The sequence below is a fragment of the Vipera berus genome (genome assembly GCF_964194415.1).
Source record: "Vipera berus genome assembly, chromosome: 1".
NCBI lineage: Eukaryota > Metazoa > Chordata > Lepidosauria > Squamata > Viperidae > Vipera > Vipera berus.
Window position 1 is genome coordinate 52031353 of NC_138202.1, and position 25120 is coordinate 52056472.

The 25120-nt window shown below is 37.8% G+C and overlaps 1 protein-coding gene across 5 annotated transcripts in view; it reads right to left on the reverse strand.

Moving 5' to 3' along the window:
- Window positions 1-25120, reverse strand: part of GPATCH2L (G-patch domain containing 2 like) — a 45187-nt gene that overhangs the window by 9739 nt on the left and 10328 nt on the right. For 2 of the 5 annotated variants that reach the window (XM_081344560.1, XM_081344559.1), the window contains exons 4-7: window positions 24573-24749; window positions 24002-24081; window positions 13186-13271; window positions 5506-5603 (exon numbers count right to left, since the gene is read on the reverse strand). In XM_081344560.1, coding sequence (XP_081200686.1) covers window positions 5506-5603; window positions 13186-13271; window positions 24002-24081; window positions 24573-24749 — 441 coding nt within the window. Of the gene's footprint in view, window positions 1-5505; window positions 5604-13185; window positions 13272-15138; window positions 15194-15244; window positions 15285-17034; window positions 17103-24001; window positions 24082-24572; window positions 24750-25120 lie in introns of all 5 variants that reach the window. The other 3 variants (XM_081344557.1, XM_081344558.1, XR_014028565.1) reach the window with 3 other exon arrangements.

The following is a 25120-nucleotide window of genomic DNA, read 5'->3' on the forward strand; positions in this document are numbered from 1 at the left end:
TCCTTGCCTGTGTAGACTCCCAAACTGAAACCTGGCTCTGAATTCTGATTCATGGCAATCTTTTGCTGAAGACGCAAGATGCAAGAATTCGTCAAAAGAAAACTGTATCTACAGTGAAAGAAAGTTGCCATCCACAAGCTCATCAGAGCAGCTATCCAATGAACGGTGACTGAAATGAAGTTGTATAGAAAAAAGAAAAAAGATTGTCCAATAACACAAAATACAGAAATGTATTTTGCTATCTTGGAATCACAAAGCATTCAATTACACTTTAAAAGAGAGAGAGAGAGAGAGAGAGAGATATTCACTTAAGACCAAAGAAGTCCCAAAACCTCAGAAACCAAGAGAGATCCCCAAGTTAGTTTTCCAGGTAAAGTTTATAAATTCTGTCTTGTCTGTCTTTCTTTCCTTGCACTCTGCTCCAGTGATCTGTAACTGGGTCTCTTTGCAGGGATTTAATACTGTTTGAATCTTGGCATTACATGCTTTTGGGAGACTAAACTAAATGTGAGGATTATTAGCCACATTTACTATCCATCCCTCTCTCTTATTCATACACACGACTAACAAATAGTGGGTATCAGTAAAAACAAAACAAAAAAGCAAAGTTTCCTGGTAGAAGACTATATGAAGATCAAAACAATTTACAATATGTGTGTGTGTGGGGGGGGTTTACTAAAGTTACTAAAAGTTACAAAATATATATAGACAGAGAGAGAGAGAGACACAGACAGACAGAGACAGAGAGTGAGTGACTGTCAAATGTGGACTTCTTAAAGAATATATAAAGTGACTCCAGATTCTTTGTAAGGTCCCTACAACTGAAAATGTTTTTTTTAATTTACTTTTCACTCTATAAAGACACTATATAAGGATGTCCACTTTTTCTTTTGATTTTTTCTAGAACCCTTAGTTTGTGTTACCAAATTAAAAATGTCCTTGGTTTTTTTAGTTTTTCAATTAGTATTACTGATATTTTATTATTTATCTCTGAAATTTATGCCTCTACTCTAGACTTGATGCATCTGACTAAAGTCTTCAACCAAATTTGTGGAATACACTTGTTAACAGGCCTACACTGGAACTGATGACAGTGGGTACATACCTTTTTTGATATGTTACTATAACGTATTCTACATGGGGCTGCCCATGAAGAGCATTTGGAAAGTTTAACTGATGTGAAATGCAACTAAAAGGTAATAAATGATGCCGGCTACACAGCACATGTAACACCACTACTCCGTGAGCTACACTGGCTGCTGGTGTGTTTCCAGGTGCAATTCAAGGTGCTGGTTGCCACCTTTAAAGTGGCACCTACATGGCTTGGAACTGGGTTACCTGAAGGACTGTCTTTTCCAAGAGTTTCTAGCCATCCAATCTGATCCAATAGATTAGGCATGCTGCAGATTACATCAGTCAAGAGTGTCGACTGGTGGGAACCAGAAGATGGAACTTTTTCGGTTGAAGCCCCTGCTTTTTGGAAAATTCTCCCCTTGGAGATTGGAATGGCTCCAACCCTGTTGGCTTTTCATAAACCATTAAAAATTTGACTATACACCTGAGCCTGGGGTTCCGAATGTGTTAAGGATTCCATTATTTGGCTTTAACGTTAGTTGATTAATCATCACAGCTGTTATTTGTGGATGTTTTATTGTTTTAATGTTTTTAAATTGTTTTGATTTATAATTTTAGAACAATAAGCCTCCCAAAGACACTTGGCTGAGGTAGGCAGCTACAGAAATTGACTGAAGGAATAGATAAGATAAGATAAGATAAGATAAGATAAGATAAGATAAGATAAGATAAGATAAGATAAGATAAGATAAGATAAGATAAACAGGCAGACAGGATGATTTCATGGACAATCTGCATGGATACTAAGATCTTCATATTCGATCAGATAGTGAATGATAACAATGAGTCTTATAATTTCCTATGTCAAAAGATAAATTCCATTTGTCATCTGACAATGGCTACCATTACTTAAAATTAACATGTATTGACAACTCAATTTGTACCAGCAGAATTTTCAGTCTCAAAGGCACCTAACCTAAGCTATTGGAATGGGTTGTTAAATCCCATGACACCAAAAAGCTCCCAATCTATATAAATACAGTATCTATTATCAACAAATACTCTACTGTATTTGAAGAGAAAAGAAATGAGTAAATCATCATGTTGTTAGCACTGTGATTAGAACTAAAGGTACTATGTTCTAAGAAGAAATAAGTATCTATAATTATTTAATTTCAAATTGAGTTTAGTCTCCTTTTGAACTACATAACAACTAGATGGAATTTGACAGCCACACAATGGAAATGGGTTCTCTGTACCTTTATTTATTTATTTATTTATTTATTTATTTATTTATTTATTTATTTATTTATTTATTTATTTATTTAATACTATTTCTATACCGCCCTTCTCCCGAAGGACTCAGGGCGGTGAACAGGGCAAGAATAAAAATACAAATTACAAAAGTTAAAACAAGATTAAATAAATGCCCACATACTAAAATACATCATTAAAACCTAATAAAAAACAGTAGCAACCCCCCCCCCCAATCCCCTCATCAGGCCGGGCCAGCTTGTTCAAAAAAGTATGTTTTTAGCTCGCGGCGAAAGGAGCGAAGGTCGGGCGCTTTGCTGTTGCTGAGATTTTAATCCTTCAACATTAGACATAAAAATGCATGAACTGAAGAACTAATGTTACTTATGTGCCTATAAACATGGATTATGCAAGGAATAAAATATTGCACTAAAATACATTTATCTTTTATTGAAATTGTTATGTAAAATAATTCCTAGGTATATATCTATATACAGGAGAGGAGCCCCTTATATCTATACTTCATGTTGTTGTATTTTCAATCTTCTTCTTTTTTCTATTTTTCCTTTATTTGATTTAAACATAGCAAAACAGGGCAGGGTGAATGGTTGTGAGCAGCTGTATCTTTGCCTGTTTTTTTCTCCAATATCTGATAATATGAATATTTTCTTTTCTTCCCCAGCCTAATCTACAGTGAATTGGAAAGAAAAAAATTAACTGAACCCCAAATCCTGCTCCTACCAAGAGGGTACTTAGAATCTCCATCTTGTAGGAAATCAGTTGTATTGGTGTTGGCAATAGCCACAACACTACACAATTACCGAAAGCCATGGCGCAGTGGTTAGAATGTAGTATTGCAGGCTAACTCTGCCCAAAGCCTGGAGTTCAATCCTGAACTGGCTCAAGGTTAACTCAGTCTTCCATCCTTCTGAGGTCAGTAGAATCAGGACCCAGATTGTTGGGGGCAATATGCTGACATTTGTAAAGTGCTCAGAGTGCTATAAAGCAGGGGTCCACAGCATGCCAGAAACCATGAACCCAAGCAAAGCCCCATTTGCGGGATGCAGGCAGAATGCGAAACCACACTCCATCCAGGCCACAGAAAAACCTCTCTCTACAGAACCAGTCCCTGGTGCCCAAAAGGTTGGGGGCCACTGCTATTAAGCATTATGGAACAGTATATAAGTCTAGTAGGTGTGAGCTTAAATGGACTCCAGAAGATGGTAGAGGACAGGAAGGCCTGGAAAAACGTTGTCCATGGGGTCACGATGGGTTGGACACGACTTCGCAACTAACAACAACAACATATAAGTCTAAGTGCTATTGCTATTGCTACCACCTTTGGTTTATTTGGCCTGCTCCTTGCTGATGCTTCAGAAAGTTATACAAAGATGCCTAACTTGACAAGAATTTGGGCACTAGTGATGGTGACAGATTGCTTTTTTTATTGGGGAGGGTTTTCGTTGTGGTTGGGGTAGATCTGATTTATGAGGTGCTGGTTTTATGGGGAGTGACAAGATTTTATGTTACGCATGATACTGTAAGCCATCTGAGTCATTGTGACTAAATGATATAAATCTAAGTAACATAAACAAACGTAGCAAGAAAGGTTTAACTTCATCTCCCTATAATGTCTTCTTTTTCACATATGCTTTACTCTTTCGATGCAGTTTGGCATGATCAAAATATAATAGCCTCTATAGCATTTTTACCCTAAAATCAGAAATCTTCAATTTACATTAAATGTTAGGCATCTGTACTTCTCTTGGATTCCTTCAGACTCTCTCCCCAGCTCCATTCCTCAGCTGTCTTTGATGGTGGTTTGAATTTCACCAGCAGAACGATAAAATTGGATATAACATGGATACAAATTTAAGTCTACCCTCAGCCATGTAAAGTCACTGAGCAATTTTGGGCCAGTTGCTCTTTCTCAGCCCCTTGTCCAATTCAACACTATTATACTGACAGTCCTCAACTTAAGGGACGCGGTGGCTCAGTGGGTTAGGACGCTGAGCTTGTCGATCGGAAGGTCGGCAGTTTGGCGGGTCGAATCCCGAGTGCTGCGTAACAGAGTGAGCGCCTGTTACTCGTCCCAGCTTCTGCCAACCTAGCAGTTTGAAAGCACGTAAAAATGCAAGTAGAAAAATAGGGACCACTACGGTGGGAAGGTAACAGCGTTCCGTGCGCCTTTGGCGTCTAGTCATGCCGGCCACATGACCACGGAGACGTCCTCGGACGAGCGCTGGCTCTTCGGCTTTGAAACAGAGATGAGCACTGGCCCCTAGAGTTGGAAACGACTAGCACACCTTTACCTTTACCTTTTACCTCAACTTATGATAAATCACTTAATAACATTCAAGTTAGGACAGCCTTGGAAAAAAATTACTTATGACCCCTCCCACAGTTATAACTGTCATACTACCCATAGTCATGGATCTTTTTAAAAAAGATAAGACACCTTGTAAAATAAATTATAGGAGTCTAAAATATGTGGAGGACACCAGATTGAGAAAGACTTGCCTAGATTCCCTTGGGATATCATCATGCTTCCTGTACCAAGCACATAAAAACTAGCACTGTACTTTCAAACACAATATAATATTTCCTACTCAGTGTGATGCTCTTCAGTCAAAGTGCCCAAATACTGACATAAAAAAGCAATAAATATCCTGTTTTCTTATATCAAAATATTTCTACGGAACCACAACCGGTGACTGGACAGATTAATAATGCAATCTTAAAGGAAAACAAATTTTGTGGGAAGCAACACCACATTGTGCAATCCGGCTGAATTATGTAGAAGGAGTCAGGTTTGCATACATACAACATCTTTTACCATACAAAATAATTTGCTACCGTGAGCTACAAAACACAACATGCTATGAAGGCTCCAATTACTGCTGACATCTGAGTTTTTATCAGGCACTTCTCAAACATTTGCAAACCAACAGTTACTGCCAAAACGACAGTATCCAATATTAAATTTGGCATCTGAGTACAACAAATGGAAAATTTATATAATATTCCCATAAGGTGCCTGCTTTTTAATATGGACAAAATCAGTTGAAACGACAGATCTTTTAAAGTATGGGTCTTCTCATGAATTTCAAATAATTTCTCCTCCAAACCTGCCACATTCCACATCACTAACTACTGAAGCAAGTTTTAGCCCTTTACCTGAGGTGGGGCTGGAAAGTGAAGCTGTTGCCATAACCGGTTTGCGTTTTCTCTTGATGTCCCTTGAGCACGGGGGTCCCAGATGTATATTAGTCTGCCTAGAGAATGAATAAACTATACCAATCAGAAAAAGAAGCCAACAAGTACCACACTGATGGTCCTTTAACAGGAAATGCATCAGCCAGATAATTTTTAATTAGCATTTATTGTGCGCTATTTTTAAAATATAACAACAATTCTTTTTATTTGATTGATTTGATTTATACACTGGTTCTCTGCTGAGCACTGAAGTCAGCTAACAAAATTTAAAGAGATTTTTAAAAAATCAAAAACATAAATGAAAGCTAACAATCTAATAGTGCTAACAATACACAGTATGGTAAAACCCTACAAAACGAAGGAGACTTGACACGATATTCTACATACTGAATGAGCAGGAACCAGAGGGAATGTTTTCCCTAGCACGCTTCCAAAGAGTAGAGATACTGTACATTTCCTACTCTGTGAAGAAACTATCAATGAATTTTGTTAGCGAAGAAAAATAGATTAAATATTTATAGTTAAATTATCTGGCTTCGAAAACATTTTTCCACATTTATGGAAAACTTTGCTAAAGGTAACTTAAGGGGGGAAATGCATAAAATCAAAGAACACAGAAGAGTTACATGTGTTTAACTATAGACAAGGGCTTCAGAAAGGAAAGAAGAATCTATTATGATCAAACAATAAATAAATGATTGACAGAGTTACAAAGTATTAGAAAGATTAGACCGTTTCCTGATGCAGTTGCCTGACCCATAGGAACTAGCTATAGGGCAACTTCATAGACCAATCCATAATAAATGCAGATTTTAAAATTTTGAAAACGTTTATGGCACAATAAAGCGGCACATTCAAGCCCTTTTACTTCCACAGCCTGAAGTGCCCATTGCCTTGTGTTACAGTTGTGCTCTCTTTTTAAGCACATTGTACTTAATGTACATTGAGGGTGCAATGAAACCACTAGCTATAAATCAATTTGTTTCACAAGTGGCTCCCTTACTCCACATATTAAGTTCTATGATGCAAAAGGCAGTGTGCTGAAGTTTTTAATTATGTTCCTTTGTGGTAATATAGAAACACCTGCCTTATATATTTTCACTGTTATACCAGATAATTATTATTCATGCCTGGCTTAGTCTTGATATGAAAAAATAAGACAGTACTATGAATGATAGACATGTATATCCTTCAAACAAGACATTGATTTTGTTCCAACTTATAGACGCGGTGGCTCAGTGGGTTAGGACGCTGAGCTTGTCGATCAGAAGGTCGGCAGTTTGGCAGGTCGAATCCCGAGTGCCTCGTAACAGAGTGAGCGCCTGTTACTCGTCCCAGCTTCTGCCAACCTAGCAGTTCGAAAGCACGTAAAAATGCAAGTAGAAAAATAGGGACCACTACGGTGGGAAGGTAACAGCGTTCCGTGCGCCTTTGGCGTCTAGTCATGCCGGCCACATGACCACAGAGACATCCTTGGACAAGCGCTGGCTCTTCGGCTTTGAAACGGAGATGAGCACCGGCCCCTAGAGTTGGAAATGACTAGCACGCATGTGCGGGGGAACCTTTACCTTTACCTTATAGATTTATAGTAGTCCTATTAAAAGCAATGGAAAAAATAATCATAAATTCAGTGGATCTACTTTAAATATGGTCATTCAATGCACAGTGCTTTGCCTCTTTTTTAGGAGGCAAAATGATACTAAGGAAATATTGGGGATATTAACATACAGTTATAAGAATTATCAACAAGGGAAAGTGAAGTATAAATATAGTAAGATGAGATAATGCTAAAAATACTTTGCTGAAACAAAAAAAGGTAACTAGTGAAGTAAACATAGGTACATCAGGTTATAAATTTTGTAGCTATTTATTCAAATATATCCTTTATTGATTGTTTTCTAAATCAAGAGCCTATTGATCTCAGGCTTGGACTAACGGTGTGTTAAGTGTTTATTTCAAGCTTGCATTGCACTACACAGAGAATACAAGGCTTATTCCACTTCTGGCCTGGATTTCAAGTGTCCTCAGTAAGACGGATTGTATCTCAGGTTTACAGTGGGGAAAATTAACGCACAGCCTACAGCCTACACTCTCTCACCTACTTTTGCTATCCTCAGAGTAATACTGTAACAGCAGCAATGGCTATTGACAACATGGATAGTCTCAATTCAGAAGTCCTGCTTTCAATGTAAGGAAGGAACCTAGATGTTTAGCAGAGGAATAATACAATAAAACATTTCTATTAGATTTAAGCATATTTGGTCTATTAATAGATGGGCTAAAGAGAAATGGAGATATTCACCGATGAATATATTCACTTTTCTGACAATTAACTACATTCTTATGCTACTCTAGAGAACTAGCACACTGCCAAATGCCGGAAAAACAATGCCCTAGGATTGTATCAGAATATCAACATTTCTAAACAATAAAAATCATTCAGAAGTTATGTTTAGTTGCAAATACAGTACTCAGAATGATAATCACACAAAGTGTTCAATTGAAAGCAAGAATGAAATATTGAACCTGAGCAACAATAAGTTTTCAAAAGATCCAAGATATACCCCCTTTAAATCTACATAGATAAAACATACAAATGCATAGAAATCAGTGATCTATAATTAGCTCACAAGCAGGAAGTAGAATGTTAGACATTATAAAAATAATTCTACCTTAATTTTCTACCTGAAAGTACCCAAATCAGAACTCAAAATATTTTAAATAACCTGAATTATATGAACTGTACTAATGGAATTGCACTACAAAAAGGTGTAATACAGGGGAAACAGTTGTCTTTTAAACAACTTATTCAGCTACCTTCATGGAAAGGAACCATTAAGAAGAAATATTTCCTATCAAGGGTATTGGATTGACAGTATTCAGCTCAGCTATTGCTGTTGTACACACTGCATCCACAGCAGGCAGCATAAAAGATACCTTTCTAAGCCTTGAGGTACCACCTGGGGCTATTTCTGATGCCTTCAAAGGTCAAAGTTAATAGTAAGAACAGAGCTCTTCTGCCTCTTTGAAATGACACCAGAAAGCTGAACAACCATGTCTGATCTGCACACTGCACATAGAAACCAGTGTTCATCCAATCAATTCAATAATCACATATTTGTATCGAGGAAATAGCTCATTATACCTCATGGATAAGTGCCCAGGTATAAAATTACACCTAATTCAAAAGCTTGCCCACCCCTGAATGGCAAATAAAATGTTTTAGTGAAACAAAAATTCCACCTTTTTCTCCCTGCCCCTTAACTCAGCCATACAAAGCTAATAATCAAAATGTATGGGTAATTAATTAACGATTACCCATGTGATTAATCCCTTCCATCTCTGCAGCATGTATCACCATCTAACAGACCCACCTGCAGGGACAAGTGAAAAAAATTTCTGAGTGGCTAAACAATTAATGCCTTCCTTTAGACCAGAGACATTTTCTGGAGTACTGAAAAATACTTAAATGTCTGACTCAGTGCAAAGTCCCAGGGATTCATTTCACGGCCAACCCTGACAGAGCCAAATGCTCATATTACCTTCACCTACTGTGCATCCGAGAGACCATCCAATGAGTCCAAAATTTTACTTTTCTCTGTTTTTTAGATAAAGGATCTCAACAGGCAGTGACTCTGCTTAGGAAATATACCATTAAGTGTGTGTGTGTGTGTGTGTGTGTGTGTGTGTCTGTGTATTTAGTTAGTTAGTTTATATGACCACCTTTCTCACAAAAAATGACTCTGGGTGACATATAACAATTTATCAAAATAATAAATTTATTAAAAACTATCCTTATTAAAATTACAAAACAGTCATTATTAAAATATAAAAACCACAGGGCCATGGAGAGAGTGAGCATCAGCCACAGTTACGCGGCCATCTAAAAATTTCACTGCTCCTTTGGGATTCTCATAGCCAGGCCTTGAGGGACTTCCTGAACATTAACAGAGATGGAGCTAACCTCATTCCTCCTAAGTGTTGGCTCGTTAAGAGTTTTAGCACAGGGGTCCCCAACCCCCCGGTTCCATGGACCATCACCGGTCCGCAGCATGGCAGAAACCCGGCCACACAAACAAGTGAAGCCCATCCGCAGGATGCAGGCAGCATGTGAAAGCCTCCGGCCCGTGGAAAAACCTCTCTCCATGAAACTGGTCCCTGGTGCCCAAAGGTTGGGGGCCACTGCTTTAGCACACTACTTGTGTAAAGGAAAGCTGTAATCATCCTCAAAAGGAGGCATTCTATTATTAGACAATATTCAGGATCGTGTGTGTGGGAGGGGGAATCAAGTCTGCTGTCACAACGCGGCTCATATATTTCAGAACCAAAAAATAATGCAGAGGAGAGTGCTCAGTGCCAATTTCTTCATGTTTCCTACTCCAGAGCACAGTCAAAACAGAAGTTATGATAGGCAAGCGTGATTAGTAAATGCTTTGTGCCCTTAAAGAGCAGCAATTACAGGCATGTGAAGAGAAGGAAAAGCAGCCCCTGAGATGCTCTTCGTTGCATGCCTCCCGAGAGGCAGCAGGCCATTAAAATTCCATGATGTAGAATCAAAAACAGCCTGGGAACAGCCAGAAGGCAATACAGCAAATTAATATACCAACCATCTCCAGGGAAAGAGACAAAAAAAAATGCAGAAAACTCTCTTCGCGTTGCAAAATAAAATTATACTACTAATGATAACAGCCACCAAACACACCAGACACAGAGTACTTCTAATGATGGGTGTGGAATTCCCAGGGCTGCTTCTAATGCTTTGAGAGAAGTCTCAACACATCACAGACAGAAATCTAGAAAAGAAATCTTGCTATAGTACAATTTATACAGTCTTTTAACTGCATCTTCCAAGGAAGCCTCAACAAAGCCATCTCCTTGACACTAAAGAGCTCCTCCTTGCACACTTGTGGCCTCATATTCAACAATCTAGCTGGCGGCTCTGTTTAAATGAAGCAGTGGGTTACCAGGTAATCACTACGCTACCAAAATAAACTGAAATCATAAACCATTTGAGAGGCAAAGAAAATATGGGCTAGGATACATAGCTTCCTCTCTCCAGGATCTGCTTGACAATAGTACTTTCAGTAATATAACACACCTGTAAAGGCAGACTGCCTTTTTTTTTTTGGTGCCAATTCTGTAAAGGCAGACAAAACTAGCAAAAACAAGCAGTCAAAAAAAAAGGGAAACAAATTGGTAAAATAGATTGGGATAGACAACTGCAACCAAAACTAACTGCAGTTTCTGAAAATTATTATTATTATTATTATTAGCCGCGAGAGTTGTGTTGGGAGTCTCCCGATACTCCGTTACACCTCTGCTCCGTGAGCTGCATTGGCTCCCAGTTGTCTTCCGGGTGAGATTCAAGGTGCTGGTAATGGTCTTTAAAGTCCTACATGGCATGGGTCCGGAGTACCTTAGGGATCACCTGCTGCCGGCATCAACTTCCCTCCACCCTGTGCGCTCCCACAGAGAGGGCCTCCTCAGGGTGCCACCGGTCAGAGAATGTCGCCTGGTGGCCCCCAGGGGGAGGTCCTTCTTTGTGGGCGCGCCGGATTTATGGAATCATTTACCGGTCGAGCTCCGGATGGCGCCCGACCTCCGCTCCTTCCGACACGATCTGAAGACCTAATTGTTCAAACAAGCCGGCCTGGCCTGATGGGTGAGGGCTTTATTGTTTTAATGTATTTTATCTTTCGGGCAACCTGTTTAATCACTTTTAATTTTTGTACTTCTGTATTTTATATTTGCCCTGTTCACCGCCTTGAGTCCTTCGGGAGAAGGGCGGTATACAAATAAAATTATTATTATTATTATTATTATTATTATTATTATTATTATTATTATTATTATTATTATTATTATTATTATTATTATTATTATTATTATTATTATTATTTCATGTTTCTTTCATTTAGTAAAAATGGAAAGTCATTTGCCTATTTAACCGAGAAAGCATGGTGTTATTTGGGGGGAAAACTGAATAATTTGTACTTTTAATTGAAAATTCAGTTTCTTTAAGAGAGATTAATGGAAATAGAATATAGTACATGAACAGTGATGAGTAAGATGCAACAAATTTGGAAATTGAAATTTGGTTGATAGAGTCCCTTAAGAGTTACTAGTGATAACAACATATCTATTTTAATCTTGATCAAGTAAACCAATGCTATATTCTTTCCTTTTCTAACACCTGATCTTTAGTCCCTTCAACTAATACCCTAAAACTTGATTTATTTTCATATTTTCTTTGTCTCTTCTCACAAAATTCCTCTTTTGAAAATCCAATATAAGAAAATTGTCCAGGTCACTCTCTGGATTTCTTATTTGTATATTCCTTTTAATCATTAAGACATCAGCAAGTTTCTTTTGTATGTCCTGTGTACTATCTTTTTCCAAGTCATTTTTGTAGTCTGTCATTTTAAATCACTTTCAAATCAGGTAAAAGTTGTTCCTCTTCCATAACATATTATAAGCATAGTCTATCTATATCTTAAAATTAATTTCTGGATCCCATGTTCAAAAATATCCTTCAGTATGTCAGTGTTAAAATATTTTGTTTCAAATTTAAGCAACATTCTCATTTAATTGTAATATTTAGTTGCTTCTAGTTCCCTCTAGTGTCCAATTTTAAAAGTCTAATCTCATAGGGGTTTTTTAAATTAAAAAAGGCATTTTCCCATGGGAAAGATTCTTATAATTCCCAAATCTTTTTTTTCCATTTGTAACTTTCTAAAATTAAAAAACAAAACCAAACCTTAAGCCTATATGTTTAAAACTTATTTTCCTATGGATTGAAGGAAACTCACTCAGTGCTGAAAATCTGTCAATCCAAAGGTCCATAATAAGTGAAAATCGGTTAACAAGCAATTTCTAAAAATGATCAGAAAAGAAGGTATGCAAAGCCAGTGTTTTTTTAATGGTGCCAACTGCATCTTGAGCAAGATGGCTATTTCCCCATCTCACAGATATCTAAATTGGCCAGCGACTACTGTCTTGCAGTCTCCTCATGAGCAGCAATTTTCTAGAGTAGTTGTGGGTGATCTCAAGTCCTCTCCCTGTCTGAAAAGGAATTATGAAGAGCCGGTCTATTTGCTGGCTTTTCATTCCATATGGTCATCAGCTCCACTTTTCATGGAACTGCTTTTTTCTGCCATTTCTTCTCAAGAAGTCATACTGCAGGCCTTATAAAACAGCTAAACTAATTCTTAAACGTTATTGCTTCTTCCCTATTCCTTGTTGTTGTTGTTTTTTTTAACATCCTGTCAACCAAACAGTTCTTTAAAACTATACGTGTTTTGGTCAAATAATCATTATAAATATTTGGTTGGTCCTAATAAAGATACATCTCATGGTATTTTCTCCCTACAGAGTAATGGCTATGAATAAGATTGTGTTTCATTATAGTAAGTACTTTTAATGCTTTCTTATACAAAGCTCTTTTACTTTGGTAAAGTTGTTGTTAATCATGTATTTACTTTCATGATTATTATTCATACTGGATATTCATCCAAGAGTCTCTTTAGAAACGGTAGAAATGAAATGTTGGACAAATATACTGTATGTTTTCAGACTTATGTGTTCCAAAACCAACAAAAAAAGTATCATTCCATATGATGTGAAAACAAAGCATGTGATTACCTGGCTGAGCAGCGTGCTGGTGAGCATCTTCGGTGTGAAGCATCAGCAAGAACATCCAAGGAATACAGTGGAGATAATGGACTGAACTATAAATTTAAAACAGAGGCATGCCAAGTTATATTATCTGAAAAAAGATGTTTGAATTCAAGCCTACACAGTGTATGACCATTTATGGTATCATCTAGTATAGGGAATTCTGAGCCAATTACACATCTACTAATTGTACATCTAACAAACTGAGAACCAGTTGAGAACCAAATGTTTTCTGCCTGTTTTAAGATACATCAGGAATCAGGATGTAACTTCACAACCCAGATCTCCCAGATATCTCCAAAGTATTGGGAAATATTCTTTATTTGGGTATCAAGCCTATTCTCATTTGTACATGGTTTCTTATGTATCGGTTGACAACCTTGTCATAAACCCTGACAGTTTGGAAACTGTCATAAATGCCTCTTTAATATTACAAAAAGAACATTGACATAATAGCAGAAGCTGTTATTAAGAATGACATAAGGAACTGAATGTATTAGCTTTACCAGCAGAATAAATTATTTATCAGAAACAATTAAAAAGGCATACTCTATTATTTATTTATTGTATGTGAACTATTGGAATACCAAAACTTATTCACAGATAGATTTTCTTCTTGAACACAACAGGGCAGTGACTGAAGTTCTTTTAAAAGCTGTGAGCTGTTCAAACATTAAGCAAAGCAAGTGTCACAACTCTCAGATTGGAGTCAGTAGACTAGCATATTCTTATATATAAGAACCTTTTCTCTGTGTTTATATTAGAAACAGTTTACCTTAGATATTTATATCTGATAAGTCAAATTTGCACATTCATTTGGAGATTTCAAGATGGGAAATCATTCAAATATGCAATTCCCAACTGCCTTGCTTAATTTTTAGATCAACTCAATCTTCAGAAATGCTTTCTGACAAAAGACAATGATGAAAAACATAAACTTCAATAGAACAAGATCATATTACGAACTCCATCTTCATTAGTCCTACAAATTTTAATGTTAACGCCTCTTTCTATCTCCTTCCAAATTAACTCTGGTCAACATTTAACTTCTTTCAAAAAATCCTTGTTTTAATTTTGAAGACAACATTCTTCAATTATTACAAGATCTTTCTATCCAGGAAGCATAAATAGTAACAAAAACAACTAGAAAACTAAATGCTCAAGCCTACTATAATTAAATAATCCCATTAAATTAGACTATTTGATCACAGATTCTAATATCCAAACAAATGGTAGAGAAGACATTTCCCGCAGATTCATAAATTAACTCTCCTTTCCTTTTGCATCTATCTGTCTCTCTGGCTAAAAAGTACAAATTCACCCAAAAAAGGTCTGATAATAGTAGCTGACTTTCAACAGTCCTAAGTATGTAAAACAAAAGTGAGTTCAGAAAAAGAGTGGTTGGTGAAATTTTAACGTTATTTAGAGTGAAACAAAACAGGTTGGTGCTGAACAGGGACTAGAACTGCTGATTTAAAACTGAAAATGAGAGCTGCTTTTCCATTAAAAGATGAAATATGATTTTATTTTACTAATGTAAGTGGTATATGAACTAATCAACACGCTCAGAAATTAAACATTTACACAGGCATAATTTTGTTGAGATTTCAACATTGGTGGGTTTCAAAATAAACACTATTTATAAAACAATATCCTAACTAAAATTCCTATTTCCCTGCTTCACCAATTGCACGTAAGTAGGTATTAGCATGACTGAAAATATAGCTATAAAATATGGTAAGAGAAAGAAAAATTAGAAGACTGCATAGACCGAAAAGTCATAAATACAGAAGAATTGACAGAAACATGCAAATAACATTTGCAGCTAAAAAGAAAATTGTAGAAAGCTAACATTCTGGGGTTCTATTTGGTACAAGGAGCCATAGTGGTCTGCTGGACCAAAAAATGGCGCTGCCTTACCTCTTGGACCCAGGCTGCAATGTGGAAGAAATTGGAAGCCAGCACTTGGTTCTTTCTAGAGAGATAGAAATCAAATGAGAGAATATACAAAGTAGAGCCAGCTTACCTGGTTGCGATCTCTCATTCCCATTGATGGCAACCAGAAACTAGAGAGAGGTGGTAGGAGAGATGAAGTTGAACGGAGCAGGAGAACAGAGTTGGAAGAAATGAAGAAACAAGGAAAATGTGATGCATAAAGAAGAAAAGAAAAGGATTAAACATCCATATAAGGCAGATTTGCTAAAGTTAATTATAAGACAGTAGGAATTAATCCAAATATCAATGGATGACAAGAAATTCAATCCAAAGGAGCACATCCATGGGAAACCACATTATCTTTAATGCTCACTCAAGATTACAATACCCTAATTTCCCTTTAGAAAGAGAAATTTCAGTATATCACCCATCCAAAATCTATGATTAGGATGATCTAATCCAGGAAAATATTATTTCAGAAATGCTGAAATTTTTACTACTAGGGTATCTTTCTACTATAATTAAGTGGCTATACTATTTATTCAAGCATTGATATCCCTTTTGTTTGTTTGCGTTGGGGTTTTGTGTATTTTATAAATGCATATTTAAAAAGACTGCAGAATATGATTCAACTAATGGGGAATAGTCCAATAGCCATTATTAAAGGAGTGGAAAAAACCAGGGCATACTGTGTCAATGCAGAAAGGCAAATACATTATCACTTCTTCAGGTGGCAGGCAGCTCCTTATTATTTGTTTAAATTTCAAGATTGCCTGATTTCATAACAACTCTGGGTGGCTTTACCAATTAAAAGGAAGCAGCATATATCTAAGAAAAAGAATCCAACTGACTAGAAGACAGAATCAAAAATCAAAGGGACTCAACCACATCTTAATCCAAGGCTCGCGAGGACAATCAGGTCTTTAACAACATGCAGTAAATCAAAAGGATTGGAATAGTGTGGATATCAGGGGGACATGTCACTGAAGGATAGCAGGAGCTATCACCAAGAAGGAACAGTCCTAGGTCCTGCAACATGACACTGCTTAATCAATAGGACCCAAAGTATAGCCTCACTCGCTGATCTCACTGAACAGGCAGGAGACAAGTGGTCCCTTGGGGAGCCAGGCCATATGACATGAAGAGGCAATAACCAGCATCCTGAATTGCCAACTGACAGTCAGTGCAGCTCAAAAGCAACAGGGATATGTGTGTGGAGCACAACACACATTGCTACATACCACTGCACTGCAATCTGGGTCATCGTAGCTTCTGAGAGGTTTTCAAGGGCAGTCCCATGTACCACACATTACAGTGGCCCAACCAAGAGCAAACAAGATATCAGTGACTGTTTGAAGGGCTTCCTGGAAGAACCTATGTAAAGGCCTTCTTGGCCATAGTTGCCAACTTCTTTTTGAATAGGAATGAGTCCAAACGATTTCAGATTGCACTCTAGTATTGCATAAGAAGTGTAACCCCATTAAAAACTAAAGATGGAATGTGACCAGAATTGGGATGGGTGGGTAGTCAAACAAACACAACCATTGTTTACTGAAATATGCTGAAATAATGTCCTTCAGCAATCCTATAAAGTGAAAAACAAAGCTAATTCCTTATTATGAGAAGAAGCACCCATAGGATCTGATGCTTTCACATATGCAGGCAGTGCTATGATACATATATATAAAGAGTTGGAGTTTGCAGTGTGCTTCTGCTTTCATCATTTGCCCCTCTTCCCCAACACTCCCTATGGATGCGTCCATGGATAAACTTTCATATTTGATCTACAATATATATTATAATAAACTTAAACTAATGAATATTTGCTTCCTGCCCAACCCCAAAGTTCTAGATCTTTATCTACTGTGCCCAGATGCTTACTCTTTTTGGCAGGAATCACCAATGATGTGGCTAATCCTCTCAGTACCCATTGCATTCATGATGGTCTCCTGAAACACAAAGTAAGAGGGGGGAAAGACTAAGGCTAAAACTACACTGACTCATTTACTGAAACCTAAGTCAGCCTCAACTAACTATAAGTAGGGTGGGGTAGAAATGCTGTTTTGATCCAAAAAGAGCATGCGAGACTTCTTGGGCAGCGGAAGAAGAGAAGGAGGGAGGGAGAAGTATGTATTAAACGGTATAGTCTTTTGCAGGACAAGAAGCCATTTTCAGCTTTTGCGGAATCAGAGCACAGTTTCAAAATGACTGCCACCAAAACAGGGTTAACGATATAAAACAGTTGCCATAAATATGTGGACATTTTAAAAATGAATTAAATTAACACAATAACATCATTGTTTTCCTCCAGTTCATTCCCATATATACATACAAAAAACCCCCTACATACATAGCAAAACTAAGGTTCCATGATTCCTTTCTGGGAGGAAAACAAAGGCTTGCTTCAATACCACCCAACCTGGAGGGAGGAATAGCAAAACTGCCGCATAGTAAAACTAGGCAACAGCAGTAGCAAGAATGAAGGTGGGAGAGTAGAAGAGCTACAAATGTCGTATCTTCCTCTGTCAAGCCCTGCAAAACTGGCAAACTCAAGAAACATGAACCACTTGGTTTCTGGAAAGATCACTGTTGCTAGCAGAGTAATATAACAGAAGCATGAAAGCCTACCAGAGAAATTCTCCTGCTCAAGTTATACCTAACGTAAGTAAAGCAAAGTTGTTTTGTGTCTCTTTCTTAGGTTTCCCCACTTTCATGAGTTGAGGTGTCTCTTTTTGCAACTCCTCCTTCACTTCCCCAGGGTCTGTTGGACGTTCCCTCACATTCTCCTCCAAAGAGCTGTGCCCGGTTGGCCAGCAAATTGAGGCTCAAGTCATAATGCATAGTTTTAAGATACTGTTTACTTCCTGAGCCAAAGGAAGTAATCATCTACTGCCTTGAAGTTCACAAGCCAAGGTATGATAAATTAGGGAAGCAAAATCTAATTTAAAATAGTATTCGGCAAAACTTTTTAGAGTTTTAGGAAAAGGAACAATCATGAGATACTTCAGAAGAAAACTGCTAGTACCCATATTACTGAGTACATTACATAATATTTTTCAAGCAAGATCTAATACAAAATTGGATGTAACAATGAGTTCAAAGTGCAAACTGCATTCATCCATGTGTCCTTTTACACATGACATGGCCTTCATTAAATATGATGGTGTTTGGCTCAATTTTATCCTCTCTGGGTTGCTTTTACTTGAATTCTGCTTTGAGAACAGAATCAGACTTGATGGCAAAATGGCCCCTTCTTACTCCATGATATAGTTTGAACCTAGAACAATCTTACTCCCCAAATCACAGTCTTCCTTTACAAACCAGTTCTAAGTTCATGCTTACACGGCATGAAATCAACTTCTGAGAAATTAAAGAATATACTGAATATACTGAAACAACCTTATAAGTTAACTTTCATGCTCAATTGAATCATTTTACCTATAGTGTATAGTGAGAACCACTTTGATCTAGGGAGTAAGTACAGTACTAGGCAAAAAACTAGATGAACATGAGTTCTATCTTGCTTTAGGCCAAAGCCAAATAGGTTACTTTGGGCTAATCACTCTCTCTCAGTCTTAGGAAGAAGATGGCAATGGCAAACTACTTCAGAAAGTTTTGCCAAGAAAATTGCAGACAAACTACAACAACAGCAGCAACAGCAACAATCATCAACCCCACAATCACTGCTTTGTTTAAGTTGGGACAAGGAGCAACACCTTAGTGATATCAAAAAATTAAGGAGATTGAATTGTGGTTAGTATTTAGACAAGACACCACAGCAAATCCCAGGACTGAAGGTTAACCAGGAAGATGGGAAAAAGCAGAAGGCAGGAGAAAATCACTTCTATATTTCTGCCAACAAAATTACATAAACATATCTATATAGCCATCAAGATTCCAGCTCAACTCAATGGTGTCCTAGCTATTATTCTGCTTATAGCTAATAGTCCCAAGATAATAATAATGCCTCAGCTTGAATCTGATTGACTTTAAGTACTCTCAGAATAGGTAGTCTCAAGACTACACTAAAGCTCAACAGCAAACTTGGTTGAAAAAAATGCAGTCTATGGAACTTCCTCCTGGAAGTTTGTACCGCTGAGTTCAATGGAACCTATTTGCAAGATTGTATTACAATGCTGTATAATTATCTAGACTTCAAGGAAAATATTCCCTATGAAGACTTTGTTTCCAAGTTTGCTAAAAAACAAAACAAAACACAGATGAAACAGCAAGCATTTTAGAATGTCTGAATTGTAATTTACGTCTACTAAGTTTGGTATAAAAATATGCTTATTCCACGTATTTCATATAAGATGAGCCAAATTCTGCCATGTGTGTCTGGCTCCTTATCCTGTGTTTCAAGCTAAAATTCAATCTCAGTAACAATTCAAATATGTTATATTTAACTATTGCTGAAATGTTCTGACAGACTGTAAATCATACATTTTTTCATATTCTACCTCTGTTGTTAAACATTAATTTATTTATTATTTAGCGTATGGCTGGTCACACACAGACTTAAAAGCACTTCATATTTACAAGTTAGAACAGTTAAAACATTTTTTTTTAAAAAGAAGCAATTATAAAACCTAAGAGGAAAACAGAAATAACATTTCAGAGTTTAATGTCGAGTTTGGAGATCCAGTCAGTAGCTGCCGTTGTTACGCAGAGGAAGTCCTTAAAATCTCCTGGGTATCTTCTATTAGTGCATTCCCTCACTATATGTTGGATAGTCTGTCTGGGAGCCCCGCAATCACATTGTGCTGAAGGTGTCTTTCCCCAGTTATACAGAGAATCGGCACACACCCCATGAGTTGTTCTAATTCTATTGTATGTCACCCATATGTGTCGGGGTAGATTAAATCCTGGAGGTATACTATTAGGATTAATATGCTCAGAAATATCTTGGGAGGTATAGCTACTCCATGCTTCCATCCACTTTTGTAAAGTGCTCTGATGTTCGGCCAGCAGCTTAAGCGCTGTGAGGAGTGGTGGATTTCTTGACTTTAATCGACATCTTAAGAGATCAGAGGTATAGGCATGAATGGGTAGAGAGGAGTTTAGCAGGATCTTACTATACTCCCGAATGTTAAACAATGTTGTTAAACAAAATAGTCATTAAGTGAGAAATCATGATCAGGAATTTCCTTTTCTCAATCCACTTCCCTTTGGAATGTTCCCTTCTGTGCTAGCAAGGCTTGAAACGGACAAGATTAATAATTTTCACACCTTCTGCCTTTGTTTGCCTCCTAATCCCACCCCATCCCCAAATAATTAGCAAGATGGGAATTATTTTTTGTATTTACATTCATTGGAGAGGAAGGAAGAAGTCCTTGAGCTAGACCAGGTCTTTTCAACCATTGGTACGGGTACCACCTGTGGTACATTGGCACCTGGCAGGTGGTACGTGACCATCCTAGAAAAGTGGTAGTGGGGGAGGGGAATGAGCTGAACCAGTGGCAGCACCACACAAGCCTGAGTGAGAGATGGCTGGAGCTGCAGGGCTGTCAGGGCTCAGCGGAAGTGCCAGGATCAGCGCTTCTTCGGGGCTGTCAGGGTTCAGCGGAAGCACCAGGATCAGCACCAGGCTCCAGCTGGAGCTCGGCACTGATTCCAGCGCTTCTGCTGAGCCCAGAAGAAGCGCCGATCAGCTGGAATGTTGCAGCATCTCCAGGGTCTTGTGATTTACATTCAGATGCTTGGCAACTGATTCATATTTATGATGGTCACAGTGTCCCAGGGTCATGTGTAGTGACCAAAACCTGCTGCAACCACCCAATAGAGGGGAGGGGGAAATAAAAACCAGACACCCTCTCACACCCCACCCCCACTGTCAATCCTCAACAGAAATGCTCACAACAATGAAAACCTCAGACAGGAGGAAGAGCGCCGCCGGGCGGGCAGGCAGGTGTCTTCCTCGGCTGTGGCTTGGGGGCACTTTTTTCAGTGCTATTGTAACTTTGAACAGTCACTAAGCTAACTGTTATAAGTCAAGGACTACCTGTACTTCATCACTTTTTTCCTTTTTCTTTTTTTTTTTTTGGTCATCAAGTTGACACCTTGCTAGGCGACTGGTGGATGTTGCCATATCCTAAAAGTGGTACAATGGGTGAAAAAGTTGAAAAGCCCTGAGCTAGACCATTTGTTCAGCAACTTATGATGATTACAAAACACCAGAGCTGAAAGGGGCCTTGAAGGTCTTCTAGTCCATCCATGGTGCTGAATGAATGGTGATTGCAACCAGCCCTCATAGTGCTGGTGGTCCCACACCCCTGTCATCGCCATTTGTAGCTCTCCTTGCTCGTTTCCTCAGAAAATCAAGGGAAGGTCATTGGGATAAGTCTCTGCCATTCAAGAACCTTTATCCAGCCCCTCTGCAGTCGAGCTACATTGGCCAATAGCATATTGTCACGCTCCCTTCTCAATGTGCACACCTCCACACTCTCCCTAACTCACGCTATACCCCCTCGCACACTCTTTCGGCACTGCACCTCTTGTGCAATCCCTGACACCCTCCCTGACCCATGACTCTCGCTCACACCCTCATCCCATCCCTGATAATCTTCCTTCTAATTTTATACCTAGTGTTAGGGACAACTTAAACCCTTCCTTTAGTCATGTTGCAATGAAAATCACCCCTCTGTATGTATCAGCCTTAGAAAAAGCATCCATTAGAACATGTTATCAAATAAGGAACTAATATAGATTCTAATGACATATTTAGCATCATACTATACCCCCAAGGAAATAATGAAAGTTGAAGAGCTGTTTGCATTTGCTTTTTTTAAAGAGGATGCACATACATGGCTATTCACATCCTAACCTTGTTAATCACAATTAGGTACCTTGAGTTAATTGCAGAACTCTCATATGAAAGCTAGTTAGCTTATTCTTTATTTTTAGCTGTATATATTATATAACGTACAGTACTGTATCAAAGACTAGGTCCAAGTCTAAGAAACAAAATTACTTCAACAAATACCTCCTTTAACTGGAACACGATTCCCAGACAATTATCAGCCATTTCTGTTGCAAGGCTATTCTACTTTCAGCAATTTCTTACAACCAACAGTTCCATAAAAGTTATTCTTTCAACTGAATCAGCCTTAAAGCTATTTAATACTTAGAGCAATAGTTCTTAAAACTGGAGTTAATTATTCCCAAAGTGGTAGTTTGGGCATATCCTGGAAATAATGGAGCAATTTCTTATTGCTTTTTTGAGTCTAGGATCCACTTTGGGACTGCCACTGCCAAGACCCTTATGTAAAACAACCGAGTTTGTATTTTTCTGGGGGCAATCACATTATTCAAGACCAGGAAAAGAATCAACTGGATCAAACCATTTCAGAATCATTGTGCAAGAAAATAAAGTAACATTCAGAAATATACGTTTATGTATTGTTGCATATATTCATAGGGTTCTATATAAAGAAATTCCCTGAAAACTAGGATTTCATTATCAATAGAAATGTGAGTTGGTGTGCAGAAACACAAAACACCATCAAATACAAGGCTTGTGTGAAAGCAACATCAGGGATGAAAGATGAGCTATTGGTTACAGTAGAGAAATTATTAACCTAAACTGCCGTAATGTTTAAATTTACAGTTTATTACTGTGTAAATTACAAGCGATACTTTGGGTAATTAGCAGCTTGCTGGCAGGGAGCTTTGAATGAAACTCATTATTTATTATTACAATTTAGAAGAGAAGAGAGGAGGGGAAGCAGTGACCTCCAGTGCAAATGACATAGATCCCTTTAAGGTGATTAAGATGAATTAAACAAGTAAATATTATTTTTCTCATTAGAGGAACCTTTAAAAAGCCTATGACCCTAGGCTTTTACCAGTGGCCTAATAGTCCTTGCCTAAGACCTAATATTCACTATAACTGAAAACATATTTCGACTCTGTAACTTGGTAAGTAAAGAGAAAGGGCTTGAAAAATTTGTTCAAAATGGAAAGGACATATTAAAGAAGTAGCCATTCACACTTTAAGCTAATTAACTGATGAGTCAAATCTTTTTAACACATAAGATTCTTCTTTCTATGCTCAAATGAAATTCCTAAAATAGCAATAGCACTTAGGCTCTAAGTGGTTTACAGAATCAGCATATTACCTCCCAACAATCTGGCTCCTCATTTTTACCGACATCGGAAGGATGGGAGGCTGAATCAACCTTGAGCCAGTGAGACTTGAACTGAGTCAGCATAATTAGCTTGCAATACTGCACCCTAACCACTGCACCACCACGGCTCTTAAATAAACAAACTGCACACACTAAGTACCATTACATATTATTGCAAATTAAGCTTCCCCAAAACCTTTCTGCTTTATATGTGGCAAATTGAGATTGCAGAATTCCAGCTTCATACACAAAAGGATTCCAAGGATGGTAAGAAATGCTTGGATATACATATTTCATAAAGAATGAAATGCCTTGCAAATGACAGGCACAACTCTCAGCGTTTAAATCTACTGTAATACAAGAACCACACTAATATGTCAATCAATATTTATTTCCTCCATCCCAGCTGTCAAAACAGCTTTCCTCATTCCAGAAGGCCATTCCTTTCTGCTTGGTACCAACATTCTTGCTTATATTTGCAGATTTTTCTATACTGCACACATTGATATTTAGTCAACCTCCGTTCCATAACAACTTATTAGTTTCCGACAGAATCTTATTGCCATTAAAAACAATTTTATCAAGACACTTACACATAACTAGACTTTGTATATGAATACACATTTGAAACTGTTAGAATGAACCTCATGGCACATTTCACCAATAGGTATATTTCTTGACAATAGGTGCTAACCAAATTAACATCCCCTGTAAAGCAATACCTTGCTAACCAGCCTTCTACGGCCCTTCCTAAGACAGCGTGTAGCAACACTGGGAAGACGGTTCAAACGTGGGTGAAATCCTGAAAAGAAAGAGTACAATGAAGAAACATGAAAAAAAACACCAACAGAATCAGCTGGAATAAAGAACAAGAGTCTAGATCAGCTTCTGATTTCCAGGTTCTGTTCTATGGAGCTTATGCATATTACAAACTAGGGTAACCACAAGACATGGATGCACTGTATATCGCAGCATCTTCTTTTCACCAAGGTGTGTTATAGACTATAGGGTCTATTTCGTTGTTAACCCAAGACAATTCCTTATGGTCAAAGAACTGAAATTAATTCAGAATTAGTATGCTAGAACATATCGCTATTATATCAATTCATTTGTATGCAAACTCATATTGGTCTGAGGTATGTACTATGATCCCTAGTTTCTACATTACACTATAATCCAAGAGACTATTTTATTCTCACCAATATGTACTCTGAAAGTTGCACATGCCTGTTACATACTTGATTTGAGCTACAGTGTATCCACAATACACAAGAATTCACATAAGAATCTCACCTCTTGTAACAGGCCGAGAGGGCAGAAGGAATGTTGGCTCTGAGATTTTTTCAAGGCCTGATTCCATTCGATCCATATCAGACTGGCGGTCAGGTCCCCACTTGGGCAAAAAATTGGGGACTGTGAATCCTGAGACACATTCGCCCTCATAGAACCAATCACTCTGTTCATCGTCACCTAGGAAGGAAATAAAAAGCTATTCAAATATCTCAATATAGTCTTACTGCGAATCCCCTTATACACACACACACACACACACACACAAATCAGAACCATTGAGCAGGCAAAAGTTATGAAACTGTGAGTAAGGGACAATTTAAGGGTGGTCACAATTTAAAAAAAAAAACAAAAACAAAAACTTACAGGCAAAGTAGGAACACTGTCAAAACTAACTCAGGGGTCTGCCAGCTGCAATATGCCCAGATAACCTGGAGGTAGGTTTAACTGTGCTTCTTTTAATGTAAAAAGGCAAAATTGGAGTGCTGTCAAAACGTATCCTGGCCTTTGCTATTTTGCCTATAGTTGCATTCCAAAAGATTTTGACATCT